General features: G+C 36.9%; 1 protein-coding gene across 1 annotated transcript in view; it reads right to left on the bottom strand.

The window, feature by feature from the left end:
- Window positions 1-324: 324 nt before the first annotated feature.
- Window positions 325-25,085, bottom strand: part of NAA15 (N-alpha-acetyltransferase 15, NatA auxiliary subunit) — a 45,652-nt gene continuing 20,891 nt past the window's right edge. The window contains exons 7-20 of the mRNA XM_048074981.2: window positions 23,924-24,043; window positions 23,193-23,288; window positions 22,953-23,059; window positions 22,457-22,529; window positions 20,545-20,714; window positions 19,731-19,883; window positions 17,297-17,425; window positions 14,710-14,923; window positions 13,355-13,548; window positions 11,129-11,237; window positions 10,456-10,554; window positions 9,581-9,724; window positions 8,415-8,512; window positions 325-5,691 (exon numbers count right to left, since the gene is read on the bottom strand). Coding sequence (XP_047930938.2) covers window positions 5,491-5,691; window positions 8,415-8,512; window positions 9,581-9,724; window positions 10,456-10,554; window positions 11,129-11,237; window positions 13,355-13,548; window positions 14,710-14,923; window positions 17,297-17,425; window positions 19,731-19,883; window positions 20,545-20,714; window positions 22,457-22,529; window positions 22,953-23,059; window positions 23,193-23,288; window positions 23,924-24,043 — 1,907 coding nt within the window. The 3' untranslated portion in view covers window positions 325-5,490. The remainder of the gene's footprint in view (window positions 5,692-8,414; window positions 8,513-9,580; window positions 9,725-10,455; window positions 10,555-11,128; window positions 11,238-13,354; window positions 13,549-14,709; window positions 14,924-17,296; window positions 17,426-19,730; window positions 19,884-20,544; window positions 20,715-22,456; window positions 22,530-22,952; window positions 23,060-23,192; window positions 23,289-23,923; window positions 24,044-25,085) is intronic.

Here is a 25,085-nt window from a genome sequence, read left to right as displayed (position 1 = left end):
CCTGAAAGAGCAAAGCACCTTTTCATGGGTACATATAAGCGGCTCATAGGGTAGGAAAAACTTGGTGAAACCTCCCTGCCAACTTGGTTCTTTCCCAGCATGACTCCCAAGGTAGCCACGTCCTTTCCCCTACTGGCCTTCCTCCATTTTATGAGACCCCCACCCCAATTTGCGACCCATCAGGGTGATGGAGCTGCCAGCATCACAGGCAGCTAGGAATTAAGAGAACTATTCATGACTGCTGTCATTCAAGGGATGATTTATTACGAGGCTGTTAGGCATCTAAGCAGGACACCGAACCCTACAAGGAAACACTAGTACTCGTTTACAAACAGAACTCAGCATTTTTATTCATTGATTGACTTCCTGCCAGTTTTGATATTTGCTATCACCAGAGAAGAGCGTAAAAACACAGTACAACATTGTTAACCAGTTAGGAAGGCTGGAAGGGAAAGCGAATCCCAGTACAATTGCAAGTAACTCAGTGGACTTTATAATTTAAGATTTTTGAACGGATCAGCAATGAAGCAATAAATATGCTGCCGCACTGAACCAACAATAGGACTTTCACTAAGTTTGTAGTTTATTGCATTACATTTTAAAACTAGACGTATCCATCATCATACATTTGTTCACCAACCAGGTAAATGACATTTCTTCATATGTTATGTGCTAAATGGCTAAAATTAAGTAGTAGCTGAACTAGACTAGAATTAGTAGAGGTAGATATTGAATGGGCAGTGCCAGGCAGAAATATTTTGTAGAATTTTTACCTTTTTATGGAAAATTAGCAGATGTAACATTTTCAATTAAAACAACAAACATCTTAGGGAAGCTATTCTAAGATGCTTTGGATTTTCTAGTGATACTTATCTTGAAATATTCTTACAGACCCTTTGATATGGCCCCTTGTAAACTGGACAACCCTTGCCCTCTGGGTTTTCTGCCATCGTTTACTCGAAGACCAACATACAAAGCTGGAATCCTTGTGAACATGCTACTGTTTGCTTGTACCACTCTACAGTAATACACATTTACAGCTTCTTTGACACGGGAGACTGCATTTGTAGTATTTACAGCTTCAGTACTTTCCAGTAACAAAAAAGATACTTGTATACTTAATCTAAAACAGAATTTCTATTATACCACCTCCTCCTAACTCCCTTCAGTCTCCTTTTGCCAAGCCACTGTAATCAGTTTCTCCTCACCGTTCTCAATGCTGTCTGTATGCTCTTGCAAAGAAGAGTCTCTGCCTGAGACAAGCTGGTTTTAATGCCTAAATTCCCAGGAAATGTCATCACAATGACGCGACCATGTTTTGTAAAGGTATATGCCCTTTGCTCCTTAAAACACCAGAGAACAGTTCATCACTGGAACACTCCTAGAAGCGAGTCCTTCCCAAGCTCGGCAACCATTTCCTTCCATCTGGAATAGCTTTCATTAACACGCTTACAGACTGCTTGATTCCTTACTGCTACCGCTGTCTAACCACACTAGATTTGCATCTTTTTCCTCCACAGAACCACAAAGCAGGAGGTCAGGATGCAGTCTGTTACCAGACAAGCACAACTCTTACTTCCACGCAGTTTGAGCTGTTTAACATGATCAGTCAGGTACAAACCGCACTTTTAGAGCAAACTTCCTTTAGATAGATAGGGGGAAAGATTTCAAGGCTAGCTAGCTACTCAGTAGAGAACAATTACAAAAACATTTAAAGCGATCATGAAAAGGGAAAAATAAAATCATTTTTCTCAGGTACATTGAGCTGGATTATCATAATATCAAACATTTTCGCATTAGTGGCACATGCCCAAGCCACAATTGTGGTGTATGGGATGCTAGCACTACAGGAACAATGGCACCATTGCTCAAACCCTCAAAGGCATCATGTAAGACTAAGATCTTTTTTTTTTTTTCCCCATTTGAACTTGCTTACATGATACTGAAATTGTATTTGCACCTCTGGTTTCTCAGGCCTGACCTCACCCTACTCTCACTGGTACTTTCTTTCTAAAAAGACAAATACAATTCTGTCTGGCTGAAGAATAAAGGTGTCACACCAACTTCCAGGATCTACTGTTCAGTTGAGAACCTCCAGACCTGTAAAAACAAGCCACAGGAAACACTAACAGAAGATTTATTAGGCTAATAATACGTACCTCATCTAGCCCTAAAGAGCTCCCTGGAAAAGCTTGGAATTTTCTCCCCACACTAGGAGAAAAACCAAGCGACAGATTTCTTTCTGTACTCGAGATGCCATGCACCAGGAAATGAGTCCTCCCCTACTATCATGGAAGTATTAAGACCTCTGCCGAAAAACGTAACTTTAGAAGAATATGAAGGCTTTTAAGGCATTTAAGATGCAAAGTATAAGATGAGCTATTGAATAGATCATCTTGAGAATATTTACTGGTTTGTACACACATACCTCATGCCTGAATGTTCTGGTCTCCAAGTGAAAAAGGAGACACCCCTCGCCCCCATCATCTTGGGGCAAGCCACCACTTTCAACTACTTGTGATTCAAGCCCACTTCTCTGACGCTGCTTATACATTAGCGGGATCTACAGTCTTCGTCTAGGGAAAATTTGTGTGAACACCTCCTCCCGACCCTCCTGAAGATATCCATGGCATGTCATCACCCATGGCTCCACTCACGGTGAAAACACCTTTCTCCAGTAGAAACTGAAGAACCAAACCAAAGCCTGTCACTAAACAAAGCCTGTCACTAAAAAGCTGCTGCTCTCAGTCACTCTGACCACAGCTGTGATCCCTGCTCACCTGCTTTGGCAGCTGAACACCAGTGACTGTAATTTTGGATCTCAGTATGCAACGGGAAGTTCTCACTGTAGCAGGGTCCTCTGTACTACTACTGCACAGACTACTCCTTGCTTTGGATTATAACTTCATTTCAACCTCTTACAAACTCTTCCACAGGAGTCAACCCTGCACCTAACATGAGATGTGTGAAGATGAATAACAATTCCTACACCAACTAAAGAACCTTCTTGTCCAGATAAACTCTTCGCTTAGTTTCATCGCCTGGGACGGCAGTCTTCTGGAAAGGGATGTGGAACCTCTTTAATCTGAAAGCATCACTTCTGAAGGACCGTGGATGCCTTTCAGCGAGGTTACAAAGAAGTGTCTTTGGGGGAACTGCAACAGATGCACACATGGAAGTTTCTGGAAGGCCCATGGAAACAGCCTTTCCCACTTGCATAATGAAGGATAACTTCTTGCTTTTATTTAATCAATTTCAACACAGAAACAGGCAGTAAAAAAGTAAAGGAAATAATCCCATTTATAGGCAGCACCCAAAAAACAGGATTTGAAAAACAAATTTTGCTTGACGCAATTCGCAATCTGTTTAAAAAAGTGAGCATTCATCTGCCTCTAGCTAAGCATCAGAAGCCAAGGAAACGGCAGCAATACTCAAAGAGGCAAGGCCAAAAGCTCATAGCTTGTGTATGCAAGATTGAGCCATCTTCAGTAGTTGCAGAAGACATGCAGTCCAAGTATCCCAGGCTGCAGAAAAGACTGAGATCTAGACATTAAATACCAGTCAGTTAAAGGCTCTATAGGTATTCTAGTCCCTTAAAGCCCAGCGGATTAAATATACAAATATAGCAATACAACTTACACTTCCAACATGTACTATGCTACAAACATACGCAAGGATAACCTAACCATGAAAAGAAAGTGTCGCTGAATACATAAGAAACAAAAAAACTGCTCTTCTGACAGAAAACTACAAACCTCAACAAATCCTCCTAGATTTCTGAACTGCACGCGTCAATCACCGACATCCATGATGCGGAAGAGGAAGGCTGTGTATCCACATGACAGATACCCTAAACTGAACTCCTGCAGCAAAGAAGGCACTCACTTTATAAGCTGTAGTTTATTTTCTGCTCTGTTTTATGATGAGCCTATAAAAAAAACATTTGAGCACACAGCTGTATTATTAACACAGTAGACTTGTAGAACATAGCTTGACTTGGAAAATAAAATTCAACATAACATTGGTGGAACTTAAAAGCCAAGTAGTAAAGCATTCTGTGTTATAGGACTTCCCAGACATTCAGTATTCACATATAATGCATTTGCACTTTATACTCAACATCCACCCATCAGCAGTGACATTATTAGCATAACTGGACAGCACAGTAAGCCAACCCTGAGCTGCACTCTAGTGAACCCATTCATTTTCAAAGTACAACAGAGATTGGTTTAAATATTCACACAATTGTTTTTCAAAACATTTTATTGCATTATATTTGGTACCTTATGTTTGACAAAGGAAATTACATCTGTAACTGCAGGAATAAGAAGCTGGTCTGTTATTGAAAAAAAATCTTGGGCCCCTTAAAAGTTACAAAGTCTTGGGCTTGCCTGAAACAACTGAGCAAGAAATATATTCTTAGAAATGTAGGGCTTCAAGTATTACAAACCTGTGACACTGTGGAAAAGTTCCAGAGGTATCTAAACTGCAGCACTTTTTTTTTTTCTGCATAACGTGAACAAGGCCTGCTGAGGTTTTAAACTATTAGTCTCTTGATCAGTCAAAATGGTAGTCAGGAGTTCTCCTCTTTGCAACTTCAAGCCATAGTATGTTCTCATTTTGTTTTCACTCTGTGTGAAAAATGCATGCTATCTTTCTAATTAGTTGGTGCCACATCACAGTGCATAATTTTATTTGGTTCTTGCATTACAGTTTTAAAAAGTTTGGCCAACCTACACGGATAGGTTCTTCTCAAAAACAGCAAAGTTGGTTCTCCCCGACCCACCCCCCAAGTTTAATTCAGAGCGATATAATTTCAACTGGTTCCTTCAGTTAAAAACTGTGGTGCAAGAACACCAAACTGATCGTGTACAGTGATTTTCAGAGACACAACAAGCTTATTGAACACACTATGTTTTTTAATTCTGCTTGGTATTGGTATGTCCCAGCATCCACAACATAACGCGTATGTTGCGGGTTTCTCTGTATATTCTGATTCACATTGCATACTTCCTATGGACAGAATCATCCCCGTATCAAAATCAGTCAGATGCTAAAGCCCCAACAACTCTTTGTGCTCAGTGAAAGAATCCAGTGCTAAAACAGCATTTTTGCTGTCTGAGATAACAGTAATCTCACAAGACAAATTTAAAGTAATATTTCTGCCACACACCTGCTCTGAGGGCTACACACCTCCAGATTTCATATAAATTAGTTTAAAAACATGGGTAGGTAGGTAAGGATAAGGGTTTTTTTCTTCAATTTTAGCAGCTTTTAATTTTTAAGAAACCGAACAACCTATATCCAGTAATATGTTAGATATTTTATATATATACTTTGTCAGCAGGATAAAAAAAAGTAAAACTATTTGAAGGCAACATTTTTTTTTTCCTTCCATTCTCTGTGTAAGTTAGAACAATTCAGCAGGTGCGTGACAAAAATATTATACACCAGATATGGTCCAATGTCATTTTTTTCCAATAAAGTTGTTCATATTTCATTGGCCAGTTCTTCAGGTTCTGCAGAACTATCTCCATTAACTGTGATCTTCATATCCTCTTCATATCCAGGGGGCATGAAAGCCAAAGCATAAGGGAAAAGCTTATGACAATTTGCTCTGTAAGTTTCAGATGCTTCTTTACAGTCTCCAAGGCTACCGTCACATAAAGCTTCTAATACCTCCATACACGTCTAATTAAAGAGAAAAATAAAGAAGCGTTATGGTTTCTTAAACGTTCATCTGAACACTCACAAACAAGCTATATAATACTACAGAGAAAACACAAATTCCAAGTACTGTTTTCAGGTTTCTATCAGTACCAAATGACATTTTTCATGAAAGACCAGTGTAGTTTGATTCAAAATAATGCAGTTTAAGCAGATTTAAAATGCAGCTGGAAATCTCGACTGAAGATGAAAATACTCATGTCACCTACTCCTGATGTTCCTTTAAAAAAATAAGATTCTCACTGGTTGGCAACCAAGAACCAGGCTCACCTGCCATTAAATGGGTGTTTTAGATTTGATTCCCCCCAGATCTTGGGACACATTGAGCATTTAAGCAATGCGTAACTTGCATGCCAATTTTAATCTTCACAAATAAAAACAATGAATTCAGAATACATACTGTAATTTCCTAAAACTGATTTTTGTGAATGTGCTTTCAGACAGAAATCAGAAGAATCGCTATTGTGGAATTATATACCACAATTATTTTTTTATTTTTTTATTTTTTTTTTACATTTAAGGGAGCATGACTTAGTGGTATGTGACTAATTACCGAATTGAGCCAATTTGGTTATTTTCACATCCTTCACAAATATCTGCAGTTTCATATCCATTTTGTGATTTAGAAGAGGAAAAAGACTTCCTGTTTTTTTTTTGTTTTTCAATTTGCATTCCAAACATGAGAAACTGAGCTAGTTATTGAGCTTCACTAAAGCTCATCAGCATTTAACATCCTTTTATCTCACACATGCTAGTATATCTGCCTTTTTTTTTTTTTTTCCAATCCTCTGGAATTTACTACAGCTGTTATTTGTTGTATGTATTGAGGTTAACTACTTGTCCTCCTGCTACGGGTTTCTGAAGTTCTCTTCAGCAAGCCCTTTTTTCCCCTTGCACATGAGCTCTGTGTGACACTGGTGTCTATGGAAGGTCAAATATATCCAGATATATGCTTGCAACGTGCCCTGAGACAGTTGGTCTCTACTAAAAATGAAATGTAATTTCTTTCCTTGTGAATGCCTTTCAACAAATGCCCAGACTCCTTCAGATTCCCATATTTTTAGGGCACTTCCAATTTTCCATTTAGAAGTTTGGTAGAAATCAAACTCATCCTTTACATTAGCATCAAGAATGCTTAAATCGAACTTCTTCCATTTTATCATAATGCTGCATATGTGATTTTACACACTGCTGTGTCAGTAAATGGTTCTTACAGTCCTATTGAACAAGATAACATCTCCAAAACCACAAACTATTTTTGATTACATTTTAATCTTTCCCCAGTCCAATTCTCAGGAAAAAAAAAGGCAGCTACCATGCAAGAATGCTGTTGAAGGCAATTTATTTTTCTTTCCTAAATCTATTTATATTCTATCTTAAATAGTTTAAGACTGTTCAGACAATAGCAACAACAACAAAAAACAAAGTTTACAGGGTGCTAAATATGTATTTAACATGTATAATATCTGAGTTTGTGTCCCATTCCCAGATCAGCTAGAGAAAGGACCTGAAGCCTCTATATCCTAAGCAAGCTTAGAAGTCATGACATTGTTGTTTCTCAACCCTATCCTCTCTTTTGTCAAAATAATCTATTAAAATACTTCCCCATTAAAGTTCTACTGAACACAGCATATTCCCTTTTTTTTTTTTGTTTTGGAAAAGGCTTATTTTTGCTTACAAAAGAATAATTTTACCATAAAGTTCACCAACTTCATGTGCACTAGATCTAAAAAATCCAAGTCCCCAGAAGTAAAGAGCAAAATAAAGAAAGAAAAGAGCAGGAGAACTGAGAGAAATGTAGTGTACTACAGGTTGCAATGCCTGTGAAGGAGTCTCAATTAATTATGTGCTTTGGCACTTCCTTATGCCAAAGGAAATGGTTTGACAGGGATACAGAAATACTTTAAAAGTATAGAAAAAGGAAACATTTTATTTCTTCTTTGCTTGCTTTACCAGCTAAGGTTCTGCCAGCGTACTATAATATGAAGAAAAAACATCTTTACTATTTCTTTATAAGGAATGTATGAAGATACTAAAAAAAAAACTACCCTCTCTTGAGTACTTTGAACTGTAAGCCAGGACTGGTAGCCTCCACAGAAGAAGGTGGAAGATGGGGAAATGATAGGAAGGGGAGTGGTGGTGGCTTATGGGGGGTAATTCCATGACTGCCAGAATAGAGCAGAGCTTCAAAGTTTAATGAGCTTTTTATTTATCTACATATTAAGGTCAAAACATGCATACACACCTTTTAATAAAACTAAAACTTGCACAGCTTTCTGGGAGAATGATTGGAAAATCTTCAGTCTGAGCCACTCCCATGTCACAGTCTTTTCCCTGTGAACAGTCACTTGTATAACAGCTAAAGCTCTGACAGACTAACCTTTCCTTACTAGGGAGTGTTAGCATCTTTTACTGTGTGAATGTTCTAGTGTTTAATAAGCTTTTCCATTACTTGAGGCAGTAACATGATTTCTGCTGCTATCTCTTTTCATATTATGACAAAACTACATTTAAATGTTCAAAAAACAGAAAATTTTTCAGTTCAGATGAACCCGAGAGCATTTTCTCTTACATGGCAACTCAACCTCCTTACCATAAGGTGCAACAACCATTTCAGCTTCCTCTTACCTATAACCTTCAATAGATACACAAGTAGTAGTAGTTTACAATTGATAAATAACTGTTACCTGAAGATTTCTGTTAATGAGGGATTCATCGAGGGTCATTGCCAGCTCCACCGCTCTTTTCTGACTTGAAGGATCTAAATAGTACATCATTTTGGCAGCTACAATAGGAAAAATAAACATCACTCAATGGAAGACCAAAAGCATAGTATAAGCAAATATAGAGACAGTATGATTAAGAGGCAATACTGAACTCTAAAGCTGTAGTTCAAAATGGAACCACTCAGAGCATTAAAGTTTGATACCTGAGCAGTTAGGCAAGTAGCTTTAAATCTACTATTAAGTGCTAGACAAAGCATTGAAACGACTAGGTCACTTCTATATTGCAGGATAGGAGCATTTTGCAGCATCCTCTGGAATCACGGGCAGTGAAGGTAACAAATCAGACCTGCTGCAACAGACCACAGTCACCTTTAGCACCAGTGCTCATGCTTCCTTCACACAGAAACTGGGACACAGAAGAGATGGGCACACAGAGCTCTTGTTACAATAGGGTAACAGGACACAGCTCTGAGTCCCACAGCAAAGGTGTAGCCAAAGGGACACGATGTCAGAAAAGATGAAAAGAATAAACTCACTGCTTTTTTGTGGCCAGTTCTAGGGTGACTGAGACACAACAGTAACGCTGCCCCCCAGTGTAGTTTACATCCCGTTTCCCAAGTGGTACTGTAATACTATAATGCAATTGCTACTGACAGATAGCCTCTGGTAACTGTTGAGTAACCAGCACTGAGCTCCCTGCGTTAGGCATACCAAGAGCTCTGAGTGTTAGCTGTCTTGCTGAGCACTCAGCACCTTTCACTTGGCAGTCAATCTCTTCAAATACATTTATTAGAAAGCTCTGCAAGTCTGAATAATACTTCACATACTAGACTATCTATTCCACAGATGCATTAAATACAGTTACAATTTTATGATGCATTTAGCACACATCAGAAATGAAAACATGGCAGAGATGTCCAAAAACTTGTAATTTAGCAGCATATGGAAGAAATGAGAGAAACTCAAAAGACAACCTTATGTTGTCACAGAAACTCAAACTGGGAGAGGAAAAGCATTCCTGACAGAACGAGCCATTTTTACATCACTGGTGCAGATATTGAGAGGCCACTGCTATATCAGCAGAGAAAATACAGAAGCTGTGCAGAAAAAAGATAAAGGCAACATACCTGATAACCTATGTGGTAGTGAGTCATAGTTCTTTTTAAGGAAAGCTTCATTGAAGTTCTTTGGATTAGTTGCTCCAAAAAGCCGATTCATTTCTTGGTTTAACACTGTTCTAACCGCATCAGGCAGATCCTTACTTTCAGATACTATTGAATTGGAAAAAAAAGTTACCAGAAGTAATCACAGAAAAATCCACTCTCCGCTATTATTTTTTGTCATGTTTACGCTATTAGTATAGTTGAAGAAAATGAATCTCAAAGGAAGATACATGAAATAAGAAAAATGTAAATAAGTGGGACTGGTTGGAGAAAGCCTAACTGTGACAGTTTTCTGATGCTTAGAAAAAAAACAAGGCTGTTTTACTCCAATACATTTTCCACCTTGCTGATTAAAGTCTATTAAAGCCTATCTCGAAGATTGAGATCATAAAAGTCTGTTCTTAAATATATCTAATCTTTAGTCATCAAGAGGAAGGGTGACCTCTGGGGCATTGGAAGGGAGAAAAACATTCTAGCAAAAGAGGACATGGTTCTAGGCTTTCTCCTCACACACTTACAGGCTGTGAGCAGAGAAGCCACATTCCTTACTCAGCAGCTTCCATTTTCTGCACTGACTCAACTCTTTGAGGAGGTCACCATACTGCTCATAGCTTTAAAAACACAAACTTACTAATACTTGTTGAAATAATTACTAAATCCAGCTCCAGTCATATTAAGCATATTCAGCCTAAGTCAGCTGTTTAAAAAGCTTTCTAAATTATCATGTATTTGGAATTAATTGTGCTAACAGTATGTATACTAAAAATCCAAGTTTTTGTGTAGTTAGGCATCATCTGGAAACATATACAGATCAAGCCATACATCAAACAGATCCCTACCACTGCTGAAGAGATGAATCATACACTCATGAAGCCACGGATGACTGGAATCAATAGCAAAGGCTCTTTTCACAGACTGAAGCATCAAAAGGAACTTCTCTGGAAAAGAAAGCGTTGGCAAATAGTCAAGAACTGTAGCTGAAACTCAGGGCAGTATGTTGCAGGAATATTTTGTGCTTGAAATTAGAATAATCAGACCAAAATAAACGTGAGTACTACATCATTTTTTCTACCGCATGCTTATTTAACCAGTGAATTAAACCTGTTAAACTGGTAAGTAAATTTGAACATACGTAGTTCTTAAACCATGATATTTAACTGATCCCCAAAAAATTCAAAAAACAAGTACTTCAAACAAACTCATTAGCAACCACACACCGCCACTTACAGCAGTTAGTTCTGCAAACTATTGATACAAACAAATAACGAGGGAAAGTGCAAGTTGGGATAATTCGTTCTACAGTCTTATGGCTTACACACAGCAAAGAAAATAGATAATCACCAAGTGCTCAAACTTCTGATTCGTTACAGAACACTTAACGGCTGTGGCATCGGTCCAGCGAAATAATGCGTCTCTATACAGCCTGATGACTCACATCTCACTGCTTGCCCAAATTCTAATATACAACTTGAAGAACCACAATTGCTTTATTTCATTAGCTTTCTCACCTACCTTTTCTAAAATAAATCTCGAAGGCAAAGAGATGCGTCTCTATTTTATTCTTCACTAAATTCTTCAAAGGTGTTAAAAATTTAATGGCTTCTTCCAAAGGTGCTTCAACCTATAGATTCCGGGGAGGACACACAACTAAGTTACAAAGCTTAAAACTAAGAACTAACTCTCCAACAACAGAATTAGGAATTTTTGATTGAGTCACAGAGTTACTCTCATAAGGTAATTATGTAATAATTTAACAAGAACCTGTTAAATTTCAAATTTTGCATCTTTCACTCAATATTAGTATCTAAACACAGACTGTCAATTCTAATTGGTTTGCGGTGGTTACAAATGACATTTTCCTACAAAGATACATCTTTGCCTTTTATCACACATTAGCAGTAACCATTGCAGCTGAACCTGCATTGTAACATACAGTATGATTCTCTATGGTATTCTACACACATAGGCCCAAAACGTTGATAAATAACTGCTTTATGCTCCTGACAGTCTGTTAAAGTGAGCTGCAGGCGGGCTCCTGACAGCTGCAGGCCATGGCAACATTCCCAGTTAAGATACTAATGGCAAGTGAGAAGTAACTAGATACTGATGATGGTCAGGGGGTCTTCACTAGCGTAATGCAGTGAACGGGTGGCTTTAATGCAAATGAATTCTGTACCTGGATTCTTTAGACAGAACTCTTGCATTAAGAGGTTGAAGATAACTAGAACAAGAAATGCCCTGTGAACACGAGTTACTCTCTAAGAATTGGACACATCATTTAATTGTTGCCTGTCCACAGTGCTTTAGTAATGTTGAAGCAATACACTTCATTGCACTGCACAAGTAACTGTTGAAGACAATGATGAACACCTTACAGAGAGATCCTGCTAATCACATACTCCATCAGTTTTCATTAAAAAATTGCATGGCTTATACACGCTGTTAAGAATTCACATGAACCAGTCACAAATCTGCATTTCAAACTGTTTGAAACATAAAATAAATCAGATTTCAAAGCTATGACTTCAATGCCAAAGCTATCTTTCATTCACCAAGGAAGCTGAGGTTCAACTGTTTCAGGAAAACAGTTTGCAAGTGACCAACTATGTCAAAAATGGTCTTCCAGCCCTGAGAACCAACTGTATTTGAAGCTCTCCAAATCATGATTCCAATATTAAATTTGGAATATAATTAGGGAAGATCTGCCAGAGGCCTGTATTATACAGCTGCAACTACTCCCTATAATCTATATAGGACAGCCTAGGTGTTGTTCCTGGGATATCCCATAACATCCTTCTACTCCAGAGCTCCATTTCAATACATTCCACTCTATTTTGATCTTAATTAGCACCACAATTACAGTGCTTCTCCTTGCAACCAATGACCTAAACAATAGAAATGCTGATAACATTCTTAAGCAAATAGTCAAGCTTTTAAAGTCACTTCCTTCTTGGCTATAAAGCCACTCTCACCTTCCAAATATCACCCCCCAAGAACCAGTAATATTTGTTATATGTCCAATATGAAGAAATCATATTGTATCCATCAATACTTGAATACTATATTACCATTAATAGAAATTATTATTTCCAGTTGGTTTTTCAATATCTTTCCTCACATTTTTTCAACTTTCTCCCACTTCTTCCAGGTACAACTTCCATCACAACAATCTTCTGGGTCACCTCCCCTTTACCTATCTCTACAACTCTTAAGCCAGATTTCAAAATCCACCTCAGTCTAGTCTAGTGCTGTTTCTGAATAGCTTCTTTATCCTTTTTTGCCTTCCACATTTTATACAAATGCAAATAAGTGCTGCTAAACCATTCAGTATCTCAAAGTCTCCTCTTCCACAGGATGCCTATGCTTAATAAATAAAAAATTAATATGGGCCATAAAGAAGGCAATGGTAATCACCTGACATGCAGAATAGAAATAACTCCATCTGCTAGCTAGTATAGTCAGCAAGTTGGTGCAATCCACACATGAAGGTAATTTCGCCTGTAGCAAGTGTATATGACTTCAATTGCTGCCTTTCAAAACTAGGCACAAAAGCAGTGATTTCATTACACTTTTGAAAGTATACCCAACAATCCCTAGAATTTTTTTTTAATGCTGCCTGTGAAAAGCAGACATACATAAAATAAATACGTAATCTGAATGGCTTCCAAATTGTCTGCATCCTCACAGCAGCTTTTCTACAAATTTCTACAACCGCTTCATATTAACATTAGAAAGTACCTTTGCCAATTTCTCAGGGATAAGTTCTTCTTTCGGTCCTCCAATTTCTTCATCATCATCATCTTTCTTCTTTTTCTGATTCCTCTGCTGCTTCTCTTTCTCAGCATTCTTCTTCTCCTCCTCCAGCTGTGCTTTCTTCTGTGCTCTTCTCTGCTTATTTCGTAGCTTCTTTAGCTCCTTGTCAGACATATTTGCTGTACACACACAAAGGGCAAAGACAGGCAATGTTGATGTATAATGTTAATCTGCTGCCAGATACCATCAACGTTTCTTTCAAACCATGTCTACTAACTAGTAATGCTGCCACTACATTTGTGAAAGTTTGTTTACCAGAGACATTATTTTATTGTTTACACTACTACTTTGTAATTAATTCCTATGTGAAATCAGGAAAATAGGAATTAGAACAACAGTATAGCAAACTGAGGGCAGAGCAAAGTATTCACCGCATGACTTCACAGTGTCAGGAGTATAAGTACACACCAATACACATTGATTTCTTCCTTAGGCATTACACAACAGAAATGTTACATTTGACATATTAAATGACCTAACAAAAGTGTGAAACAGTCACATTTCAGTGTAGATAGTTCCAGTTTTGCTTTTAACGCCCTACAGATACATTAAATTTGATTCATACTCAGATCCTCTCCTTGCTCCAATTAAAGCATAGAGAATTAAATGAAAAAGCATATGAAAGCAGCTACAACAAATTCTATTACACTTCTACTCGTCTTAATATGAACCTGAAGCCACACAAATGAACTGAGATGGGAAATCTTAAAACTTGACAAATCCCTCTGTAAGTATTCAACAGCCTCTATTCATACTATTTGAGGTGCCCCAAGCCATAATCACTTAAGTTGCTCTCCAATCAGAAGATGAGCAAAAAAAAAAAATTAAGGATTTAAACACTTTTTACATTAATAGCAAGAGATGATTAAAATGTAGGGTGCTAGCTAGTCATATTTTTGCATACTGATGTTTTTTTTTTCCAGCAAGAGCCACTCCAAGCACACTTTCTTCTATCTGTTACTTCATGGATGAGCAACCACGAGAATTCAATGTTTTTTCAGCCATTCCATAACACAAATATGTTTTTACTTATGAATTTTAATTGTCACTACAAAAAAACCATTATTTTTCATACCTACATAAAAACTTGTTTTAGTTTAGCTTTCAGTAGAACATCTACTTTTACTTCCACTCCAAGTTACTATTTGAGTTGTGATAATAACCTTGTATTTGGTTATTATAAGAAACTTCCAAATGACAACTATGAAGGCCCAGTATTCTTATAGTACATCCACTAACTAGTGAAACTACATATTTAATAAATCCTTAGGGTTCAATACCTGTATCAGTCTCATGTTCTTTATTTTCATCTGTTAAGGGATTATCATGAAGTTTCAAATATATCTCTATGGCAATTCGTGCTGCTTTGAAGTAGAACGGATGTTGTCGAAGTACATCTTCTAGTTTTAGCAAGTCCACGTAAGACCTAAGAGTAATCTTCCTCATACAGTAAGTGTGGAAGTCAAACTGGTCATCTGTGATTTCTACAAAATGCTAACACAACATATAACATTATTTAGCAAGTATTAACAGCAAGATACTAACCTTGACTTTGCATATTACCCCCCTCCAAAAGGAATAATTTAGTAGAAGAATGCTGTTTGACTGCTGTTGACCCTTTTTGAAACATGAGTTAATAAAACAAACAAAAAGTAATGGTGAAAAGACCAGATGGCATCTTAGGTCAGAATCAAAACTCATCCAGTCCACAACCTCTTAACTGTAGCTACCCTCTGACCATTTGCAGTTCAAAGGTTCCCCCTTTGCTGTACTTAAATGGCACTTGAATTTTCTTCTATGAACTCAGCTATTTTTTGTCAGCTTATACTTTTGCCTTCCATTAAGTACCCTAGCAACGAATTCCATACTTAAATCACATGTGATATGACAAAGTACTTCTTTTTGTTGTGGACCTGCTTCCTCACTGCCACTCAGTGTCCCCTTACTTTTGTTTGAGAAAGAGTGAAAAGTCATTCCACTCTTCAACTTCTCCATACATTTGTGATTTCATACAACTTCATCCTAACTCAGTTGTTGCTAGTCAAACTAAAGATCAAGCAGTGTGACAAGCTAATTGCACTCTCCTCATGCAGAAGTTATTCCATAGCTTATGTTTTACTGGCACATTTTTAAGGAGTTAAGAATGACCAAATGGGATATTCAAATGTAAGCAGTGCTATAGATTTACATAATGGAAGGAAAAGTACTTCTATAGTCACTTAATTCCCATTAGTGTCCCATCCTTTCAACTGCTGCTCTACACCAGCACGGTAGTTTTTGCAACACTGTCTATAACAGTTCCAGGATTTCTTTCCAAAGCAGCAATAATTCACTTAAGATCTATTACTGCTTACATCCATGCAAAATAGTCTTCTTGTCCCTCCTCCCCCAGCTACTCTGTTGAACATTAAGTTTTCATGGGCCGTTTTATCATTCAGTATTGTGAGATGCTTCTCTGCAGCTTTCTGCAGCCAGTTTTTAATCGCTTTACATCACAAGTCCTTGAACTATTAACTCCCTTTCTGTGATCATTTATCAATAGATCAAACGAGGGAGACCCTAAGAATCTCCATGTTAAACTCCTTTTCTCGTAAAAACCGCTTTTTTTTTTTTGGTCCTATTCTGTTTTCCCAGTCATGAACCAGCTAATCAAATCAATGAAATCAACTTTCCTTCTTTTTCTGAGACAGCATAGATTCCCTCACATGAAAGCTGACATCAAAAGCATTTCTGAAATCCAGAACACCTCCTAAAGATTAAAGAGGCAATACTTTTTTCTTAGAAAGCTTTGTTGATGTTTTCTGAATACAACAGATTTAGCTCTTGCTTCTGATCTTTACTACACCTTTCATCAATTAATCTAGTAAATACATCAAACACTGACTTAATTCCTTGGACAACCATCAAAAACATTTTGAAGTCAGCTCCACATCTACAAACCTCTTCTGGTACCCACAGCAAACTGCAATACTAGCAGTTTCTTACACAAATTATTTCAAAGGATTTTACACAAATTTCTGCAATGGATTTGTGCAAATAAAATATGGGCCTGACCACTGTTTGAGAACCATTTTTCTGATTCGTTCTGAGAATGAATTAGTCCTGCCAGCTGATAAGCATCATTGCTGAAATCTCGTTAAGTGTCTGCATTTGCAATGAGGTGTAGCTTCCTACTAAGTCCTCCTTTTTGAGTACTTCTTTTACACCCTCAAATGTCTTATGTTTCTAGACCCTTATGTGCTTGAAAAACAAAACTTTTTTTTTTTTAAAGGAAGCTGTCCAAACAATTTCTTTTTTTTTGCCTTTGGAAAAAAAATCTGCATTTAACGTGCAGGGAAGTTTTATTCCCCTGTTTTTGAATACATTTTTTACTTTAAGAAGTCTCTATATTCCTAATAGCTTCTTTTAACCTGTAGCTTAGTTTTTGTTTATTATTTTTTAAAGGAGAGGACATGATTTTATTACATTTACTCTGTCCCTCAAAGACAGGCGACACCTTTCATTTACTTTAAGGCTGGGCTTGTCAGCTCAGCCACCATTTTTTGGACTTAAAATACAAATATTCTTGGTTTCTACCCAAATACCTGTATATTTTTTTTTAAATGAACTCTACCAAAACTAAGCTTATTTTTGACTGTTTTTTGTTCTTTCCTGGATATTTAAAATACTTAATATAACCTAACACACAGTTTGCGATGTCAGTTTTAGAAGAAAATGTAATTTAATCAACTTCCCAGCACCCAATGAAAAACAAAATCTCTCCAGAATCTATGTGAAGTATACTCCTACTGTTCAGAAAGGAAACATATTAGCACAGTAAACTTAAGCTAGTATTTTCCAACCCAGCCAGTTTGACTAGATACATACTCTCTCAATTTCATGGCATTTCTTAAGTGCTTCTCCAAATTTATTCATTGCTTTGTAAGCTTGCGCACATTCTGTCTGAAACCACATGCACTGCATTTCGTTCAAGTTCTCTACTGCCGAGGTTCCTTCCTAAAAGCAAAAACAGCATTACAGAAAAAAAAATCTCAATTTGTTAACCAGTTAAAAGTACAAATAAAAAGGCCATCAAAATAATGACCAATTTCAAAATTGTAGTCCTGAAAGCTAGAAGTTGCCACAGTTATTCCTTAATTTGGCCCTTTTGTGCACTTTTACCCTGATATAATCTTTATTGTACCATCTTTATTTATGTGGTCCCACATTTCCACTGTATTTTCTATTTCATTTCCTCTACCCAAAACAATGCTTCAAGCAATGAACAAGATGAGCTTGCTTTGTTCATTAATCATGACTCCAAGCTGAAGAAAACTGTTCTTGTATGTTTCACTTTTTCAAAGACTCAAAGACACAATTAATAGCCAGGCAGTCGCCACATTACTGTGAGAGTTCCTCATCTTTAGGATAGGAGAGGCATTCGCTCAGTGTTTTCAATATGGCTTGCAAGTATAACATATTGCAGCATGAAGAGAAATTACAGAAAAATTTTATCACACGGCATGGCACTGACACCTGCAGGATTTTTTTTTTTTCCCCCTAAAGCTGCCCATCTGTGTCTTCCAGAGACTTCCTGATTGAGCTAAGTATGGAAGTAGCTGATAGTGCTTCCTGTGAAATAATAGGAGTTTCTTACGGGATCAGCCCTAAGTGGTGGGAAAGGAAAGCAGCACCTAGAGTGGTGGGAAAGGAAAGCAGTACTAGTAGCTTTCATCACTTCTAGTTCAGAAGCAATTACGGTTGTCTTTCAAATCTGGTATTTGTACATGCTTGTATACATCTGTAGAACTTATCATACACCTGTCAAGCTTAATGTCAGCCCCAGCCATTCACAGAGTTTGTGTGATCACGCAAAAACCAAGCTATTGAAGAATCAGCCAAGAACCAAAGCTGGGAAAGCGACAGATAATAGTCAGATAATATTCAAAAGGAAGCGTAAGGAGAATGCTTCAAATGAGAAAGAAAGGCAGTTTTCAAACCAGGCTGAGCTGGGTAGCTAGAAATCAGAAAAAAATGTCAAAGTTCCATTTTCAGTATGCTTAATTTAGGTCTTTAATTTTTATTTTTATGAAGCTTGCACTTGAGCACTAGATATAAGATCAAAAGGAGTTGAAAAAAGATTACAAAGTGCAGCATCATCAAATCATGCTTTTAAAGTTCAGTTCGGGGCAACTGGGATGCTTGCTTTTTTGACATTATCTTGAAGCTGCTTAAGGCATTTTGAGAGTGAATTAACCTGGATTCGCAGGAAATTTTGCATCAACAGCTCCACATAAACCTACTGAGGTTATATATTTTTTTCCTTCTCAAATCCCATCCTGTGTTCGCCTGCACACTCCCACTCACCATTTCAGAAAAAAATCTTTACCTTTTCCCTTATGAATACCCCCTGTTCAACCTACATTACTCCAGGTTCTTCTTAGTGTTCAACAAAGAGAAAATCGGGAGAAGCAAAAATAACTTTACTTTGCAGGAAGGTCCCGAAAGTGTTTTGCCTCCCTCCCATTAACAACACACAAATCATATTGCCAGAATTAAAAAGCTATCATTTGCCAAATATTCTGGGAAGACTGCACTGAGCTATTTTGACTTTCAGATGTGAAAGAACAATAGCAAGAGAACTCAAAAAAAAAAAAAGTAATCTATGAGACCACCAAACCTATCACAATAAGTTACTGTGGGGACAAAAGCTGCATTATACAGATTACTTAATTTCCTGCATCAGTTTTTTTTTCCTGCCAACTAATTGGTTGTAAGCAGATGCAGAAAAAAGATACAACGCGCAGCTTCCCTTTGTCACTATTAAACATGGCCTTGGGGATGAAAGCTTGCTCACAAAAGGAGAACATCTCAGAATGCTTCTCACGCAGAAGCCATAGCAAATTTATTTATTTAAAAGAGAATTCTGACTAGTCTTAACATATTACTGTTAGAACAACGTGAAAGACAGGCTACTTGATCATATCTCTCATATCTATCTCCAATAGAATCAATACTAAACTCAAAGAACTCAAAAAAAACCCACAAAAAAGCCAGTTCTCTCTTGAAAGGGCATCCTGTATTTCTATGTGGCACAAGACATCAAATCCAGGTTTTAATGTTGCATTTTCACTTAACGCTATGGAATCATGCTTAGTAATTCAATCCGTAAAACCAACTACCATTAGTAAAAGCAAGCAACCATTTTTGCTCTGAAACAGAACTTAAGGTTTGTAATAAAGGTGAGGGGAAAGTTAAAAAATTATTCCATAACGGATCAGGCCCACATTATTCAGAAGAGCTATAGTTAAATGCAACCAACCCGTGTAAACTTAGAACACATTTCTTCTGCTTCTTTAATGAAGTTTGCTTTCAACATATATTTCGCACATTTGGAGTTGATAAATCTGTCTGCTGTGTCCAAAGCCTGAGCCTCATCCATCCACCTTGCAGCTTCTTTAATATTTCCAGCATGCTTAAACAAATAGAAATGCAAATTAGACTCGGAAAGTATAAAACATGTACAGCAGATCAACTCTGTTTAATATAACTAGTTAATTTTCTACACTTATGTTTATAAATAGCTTTTCTCAGGAAAGTAACGGATCTTAAAAGGAAAAAAGCGGAGTAACTACTTTCCATCATTATGGAGTTACAGGTCTTTTGGCACTAGAAGTTTTTCCTGAAAATACCTAAAACCACTTTGATTAATCCCACTCTGAGGGAATACCATATTGTAGTTGAGAAATTGTTTTTAAATAGTTAAGAAAAAGAAGGGTGTGCATGTAATATTAGGTGGATGACATTTATAACATCAACTAAATTGATCAGGGTGATCTTCTTTAATATGAAAATAATATGAAAAAAATACATCTTGCAGTACGCTTGTCCTTTATTGCCTTCAAAAATCTTCACAAGGGCTTATTCATGCACACTAAAAAAATCAAACTAGATAACCAATACCCTTCTTTCGGAACACACTAAAATTCACTACAACATTTCCCATGGATTCTTCACGCCTTTAAAACAAGCTTAGCACTTCACTGTTCCATCAAAACCATTAAAGTGTAAAAGTCTTTCAGCATGCCAAAAAAATATCCTCTGATCACCAAGAATGGGCCAAACTTAAAACTTACCTTGTAGATTTTTGCCTTCACAAGGAACAGTTCTATCAAAGTGGGAGTACTTTCTATAGCAGCATTTATATATTCTAGAGCCAGGGATGGCTGTCCAATTTTATCATAATGTTGAGCCAAATAATACTGGACCCAGAGTAAAGTGGTTGGAGGTTCTTCTTTACCATCATCTACAGTAAGAAAATCAGAGGGAGATTTTTTGGTTCAGTTTATTAAAGTAACATGACAAAAAAATAAACAAAAAAACTACACATATAGCCACTGAAGTTAATTCTGCCTCTATATCAGGCTGCCACATCAGACCTGGGAGTGTTTCTGAACTCCTGGGTCCAGGTAAGTAACTTCTAAGTCTATGTTTTGACAAGACTTAAGCACATTTTCTTCCCTTCTCACACCATGGTTTTAAGGGAAAAGAAACATGAATTCGCAAGTCAGAAGATGGTTGCATTTTGATCCAACTAGCCCCTCAGCCAGGGCAGCCCGAAGTGCAGAACCGCAGTGCACAGAGTTCTCACTGAATACCATTTTAGGTGAAGGATATAGCAAGTCCCGCTGAACACAACTGTTGCACACTAACACTGTAAAACATTTCAGTAAATTCAGCATTTACACTTTTTCAGTCCACAGACTTGAGTATTTTCAAATAAAAATGTCGGTTCCATACCACAGCTTTAAAAGGATTTTCTGTCTCTACCTTTGAGAGATTTATTGTCACTATTCATGTAAGTGTATCCAACAAAACAGTGCTATGCACAAGTCAGTTTTCAAAGCTAGAGCGCTCTGCTTGAAACCCACAGTACTAATGAAGCCTTAAAGTTAAGTTTGCTGCTTAATTTTGAATATGAAGCAAAGGCACCTTGCCGGGGGAGGGCACAGGGGTTCTGGTTGTGCCAGAAGATTCCGGTTCTTCAGTTTACATTATAACCAAACATGCAATTACATGCATTTGTTCATTTTAAGGCAGAAGAATGTTGTTTATTTGAACGAAATTTAGTATCAAAGAAAATATTTAATTGAAATTATAGTAAGCTATCTACTCAAACAGAAAAACTTAACAAGCAACTTCATAAGGAAGAATCGCATTATTTTTGCAAAGCAGGGTTGGTTTTGGTTGGTTGCAAATTGGTTACAACTTCAGTAAAAAGTTTTTAATAATAACGATTATTCCATGAAGTTTTAAATGTATATTGTTATTTGTACTATCCTAATTATTACACCATCCTAATCCGCCTACCAAAACTTCAAAACTATCTTTTGTTGATATTTTATGCAGATTTTTCTTGGAGACTTTCCATTACAATGTGATTAAGCTAGTAACTAACGAAACATCATAAAACTACTACAGAGGAAACTGTGAATGTTAGATTCAATACATGTAGAACCACAACTCGCAACAAAAACAGTAGTCAGCGGTAACATGGACAAGGTAGTGCTTGTTTTATTAATCTCTCAAAGACCAAGCAAACAAACAAACAAACCACACAAGGCAGACAAAATACTTCACCACAAGCTCCAAACAAAAAAACCCTGTAGATTGTCCTACCAAATCAGTATAAAACATCAAATAAATATAAATTCATTTTTAACAATGCTACAATTTGACAATGCTACTGAACATTACAACGTAGCCTTCAAATGTCTATTTCCTGTAAATTGATCAACTCAAGCCTTGAAAATAAAACACCTGGACTCAAAATTGGAAGACAAATGATAACTGGATACATGTGTACAGACTTAAAATTTGACAGCTGAAATCCCTTTTAAGGATGGTTGTGGTTTGGTTCTGTTTTGGGAACAGGAATAAAAACATGATTCCAATTTCATCACTCTCCACTGATTCTCTGCCTCTGAATGGTCCTATAATGCTTATACCAGCCACCACTTCCATGAAGTAAGATAGTTTAGCACTCACCATTTGGGTTAAATAACCTGCAGCTTCTTAGGGAGGTTTCATAACCTACCACGAGCTCTTCTATGATTGCCACCTACACATGCAAGACAAGACAAAAAAAACTGTAAGCAAGATGGTATTTCATCTCAGTTTGAGCTACTTTGTGTTCCCCAGACTAGTTATTCTTGGTAAGAAAATTTTGCAATAACCTAAATTGCAACACATATGGGAATGTACTCGGTCTCTCTCCCCCACTTTTAATTAGTAAATCTTAGGGTTTTTTTTTTTTAGTGCAGCTTTTAATTAGTAAATCTTTGTTTTCTACATTTACAAACTAGGCACAAGGCTATGTATGCTTCTGCTTGATTTTTCTAGAAATACTAGAACAGAATAAACAACAGTGCAGACATAGTGAGCACTGAAGAAAAAAAGCTTCTCTCTTTAGTGTGTAACAGCTACTATCATGCTGTAATAGATCAAAACGATAATGTAAAAAGTTGGATAAAAAGAATCCTACCTTCTCCTTGTCTTTATATAATGACCTCAAAGTATTGAAGACCGGTGGGCAACCTTTGCTGAAATTCATCCTTAGAAACTTGTCCAGACATTCCTTAAACTTTTCACCTTGAGAGGAAAAAGACCTGTTGATTTTGTTTTACCACACATTACTTATCAATTGTAGGCTGTTTTTGCTGATAAAACACTAGCATCTAAGAAACACAAGCGCTGATCATTACCTGCTCAAAGATGCACTTACCTGACAAGAAGTTTAACGGTAATCTTCTTGGAACTAGTCCTCTTGGGTATTTTGTCCACGCCTCTTCATAAATCTTTAGCCTCTCCATCATATTTGCTGGAACAGAATTTTACACTTTACTTTTTTGTCAGGATGGGAAAGCAGGGAAAAGGGATGAGGGAAATTAACTAGATCTGGTTAAGAAGAGTCAGAATACAAGATCTAATGAGCATATACTTCCTAGAGAACATTAATTTCCACTTGCAGTGGAAATGATTTCAGATGTTCAGTATCCCTAAATTCCTCTTCCAATACTAGTTATAATTGCATGCATCTCATCTTAAAAACAGTTCTTGTCTTAACACTGTACTAAAATTGTGAACAAAGAAAACCATTCAGGAGAATCATGTCTGTTTTTCCAAAACCTGTATTACCTGTAACGTAAGATTAAGACAGAGTAGAAGAAAAAGTCTGAATTAAACTATTCTATTGGAAATAATTTTCATCTTCCAATAATGCACACCGAGATGAGATGACTGATTTTTTTGGTTTGTTTCCGTTTTAAAAATATGGTAACAATAACACAAGAATCTTTACAGCTTTCCTTAAAATTACAACAATATATACACACTGACAAGAACACAAAATTTAATTGAGCATGTCTTTAAATAATGCAATACCAGTTTTCAACACACATATAAGTGCCAAATGTGCAGAAACAGCTTGCTTACTACAATATATAAAATCATTACCTGGTTTAAGTGCCTTTTCTAGGCCTTTGTAGTAGGCCCAGTTTTCAGGATTTCTTTCTTGCAATCCTTTGTAGACATCAACTGCTTCTTCAAGTCTGCCAAGTTGAAGCAGGAGTTCTCCTGTGTGAAATTTAAGAAACTTTAATTAAGGCAACAGGAGAATGAAGCAGTATAGTATTAATTACTCTACAGTAAAAGATTAGATAATCCTTGACTCCATGTAGATTCTAACTTCTTAGGAAAAAATGATCAAAGTGGCACCACAAACTAGCTGACAGATATTTTGACAACAGGTGCAGATACTTTGACAACAGGTGCAGTTAAAGTAAGATCCCACAACTCAGCCAAATAACTCTTGAAACTTACTTGAAAATTTAATGTTAAAAGCAAGATTCATGTGTTTTTTCTCACTTACAGAAATGACTGGTTACTTTAAGCGCAGTTTTTACTACAGAAGGCAATTAAAAGCAGTACACGGTATTTCATGCGTATAGCATCTTGAAAACCAAACTGTAACTGCAGAGCTGCAAATAAAAGAATGGTTCTTCAGTCTGATATTTCATAAAACTAACTTCAACGTTTTAAAATCAAGACACTGATCTGATTAACAAATTTTCAAGATTCTACAAGCAAGTTTCCTTCTAACGATAATTCATTAAAAGATACAATGGCTAAAACTAAAGTCTAGGTCTAACTGTACTTAGCATCTTTGCTGATGCTGGAGCAAAATTCAAATTTCCTATCTCACAGGAGAAGATTACATTTTACAATGCTTTGATATTTGTAAATGTGACACACTAGAAGATTATACACAAGAGGTGAAACAGTGTCACTCCAGATTAAGGTTAAGATTTTCTTAACCTGTTTCAAGAGCAAAATGCAAAAGTCAGCATTAACTCTTCTCTATGCCATAACATGTAATTTTATCAAAAGATGCCTCTTCCCACAGATAGGGCTGGGGGACTACCCGCAGTATCTAAGCGCGGGGAAAACATCAATAGTTCACTCACCAAGAATGATAGAATCTGGAAAATAAACTTAAATTATTCCTCTTTGGTGGAAGTTATCATTTTTCACCATGGTGGCAAATGCCAATACTATTTTCAGGATTTCTCAGCTGTATTCCATCCACAATGGCTTTTGCACATACACTTGGAATTTA

Source organism: Anser cygnoides, chromosome 4 (genome assembly GCF_040182565.1).
Source record: "Anser cygnoides isolate HZ-2024a breed goose chromosome 4, Taihu_goose_T2T_genome, whole genome shotgun sequence".
NCBI lineage: Eukaryota > Metazoa > Chordata > Aves > Anseriformes > Anatidae > Anser > Anser cygnoides.
Note: the sequence above shows the minus strand (reverse complement) of the source record. Positions and strands in the feature narration are given on the sequence as shown.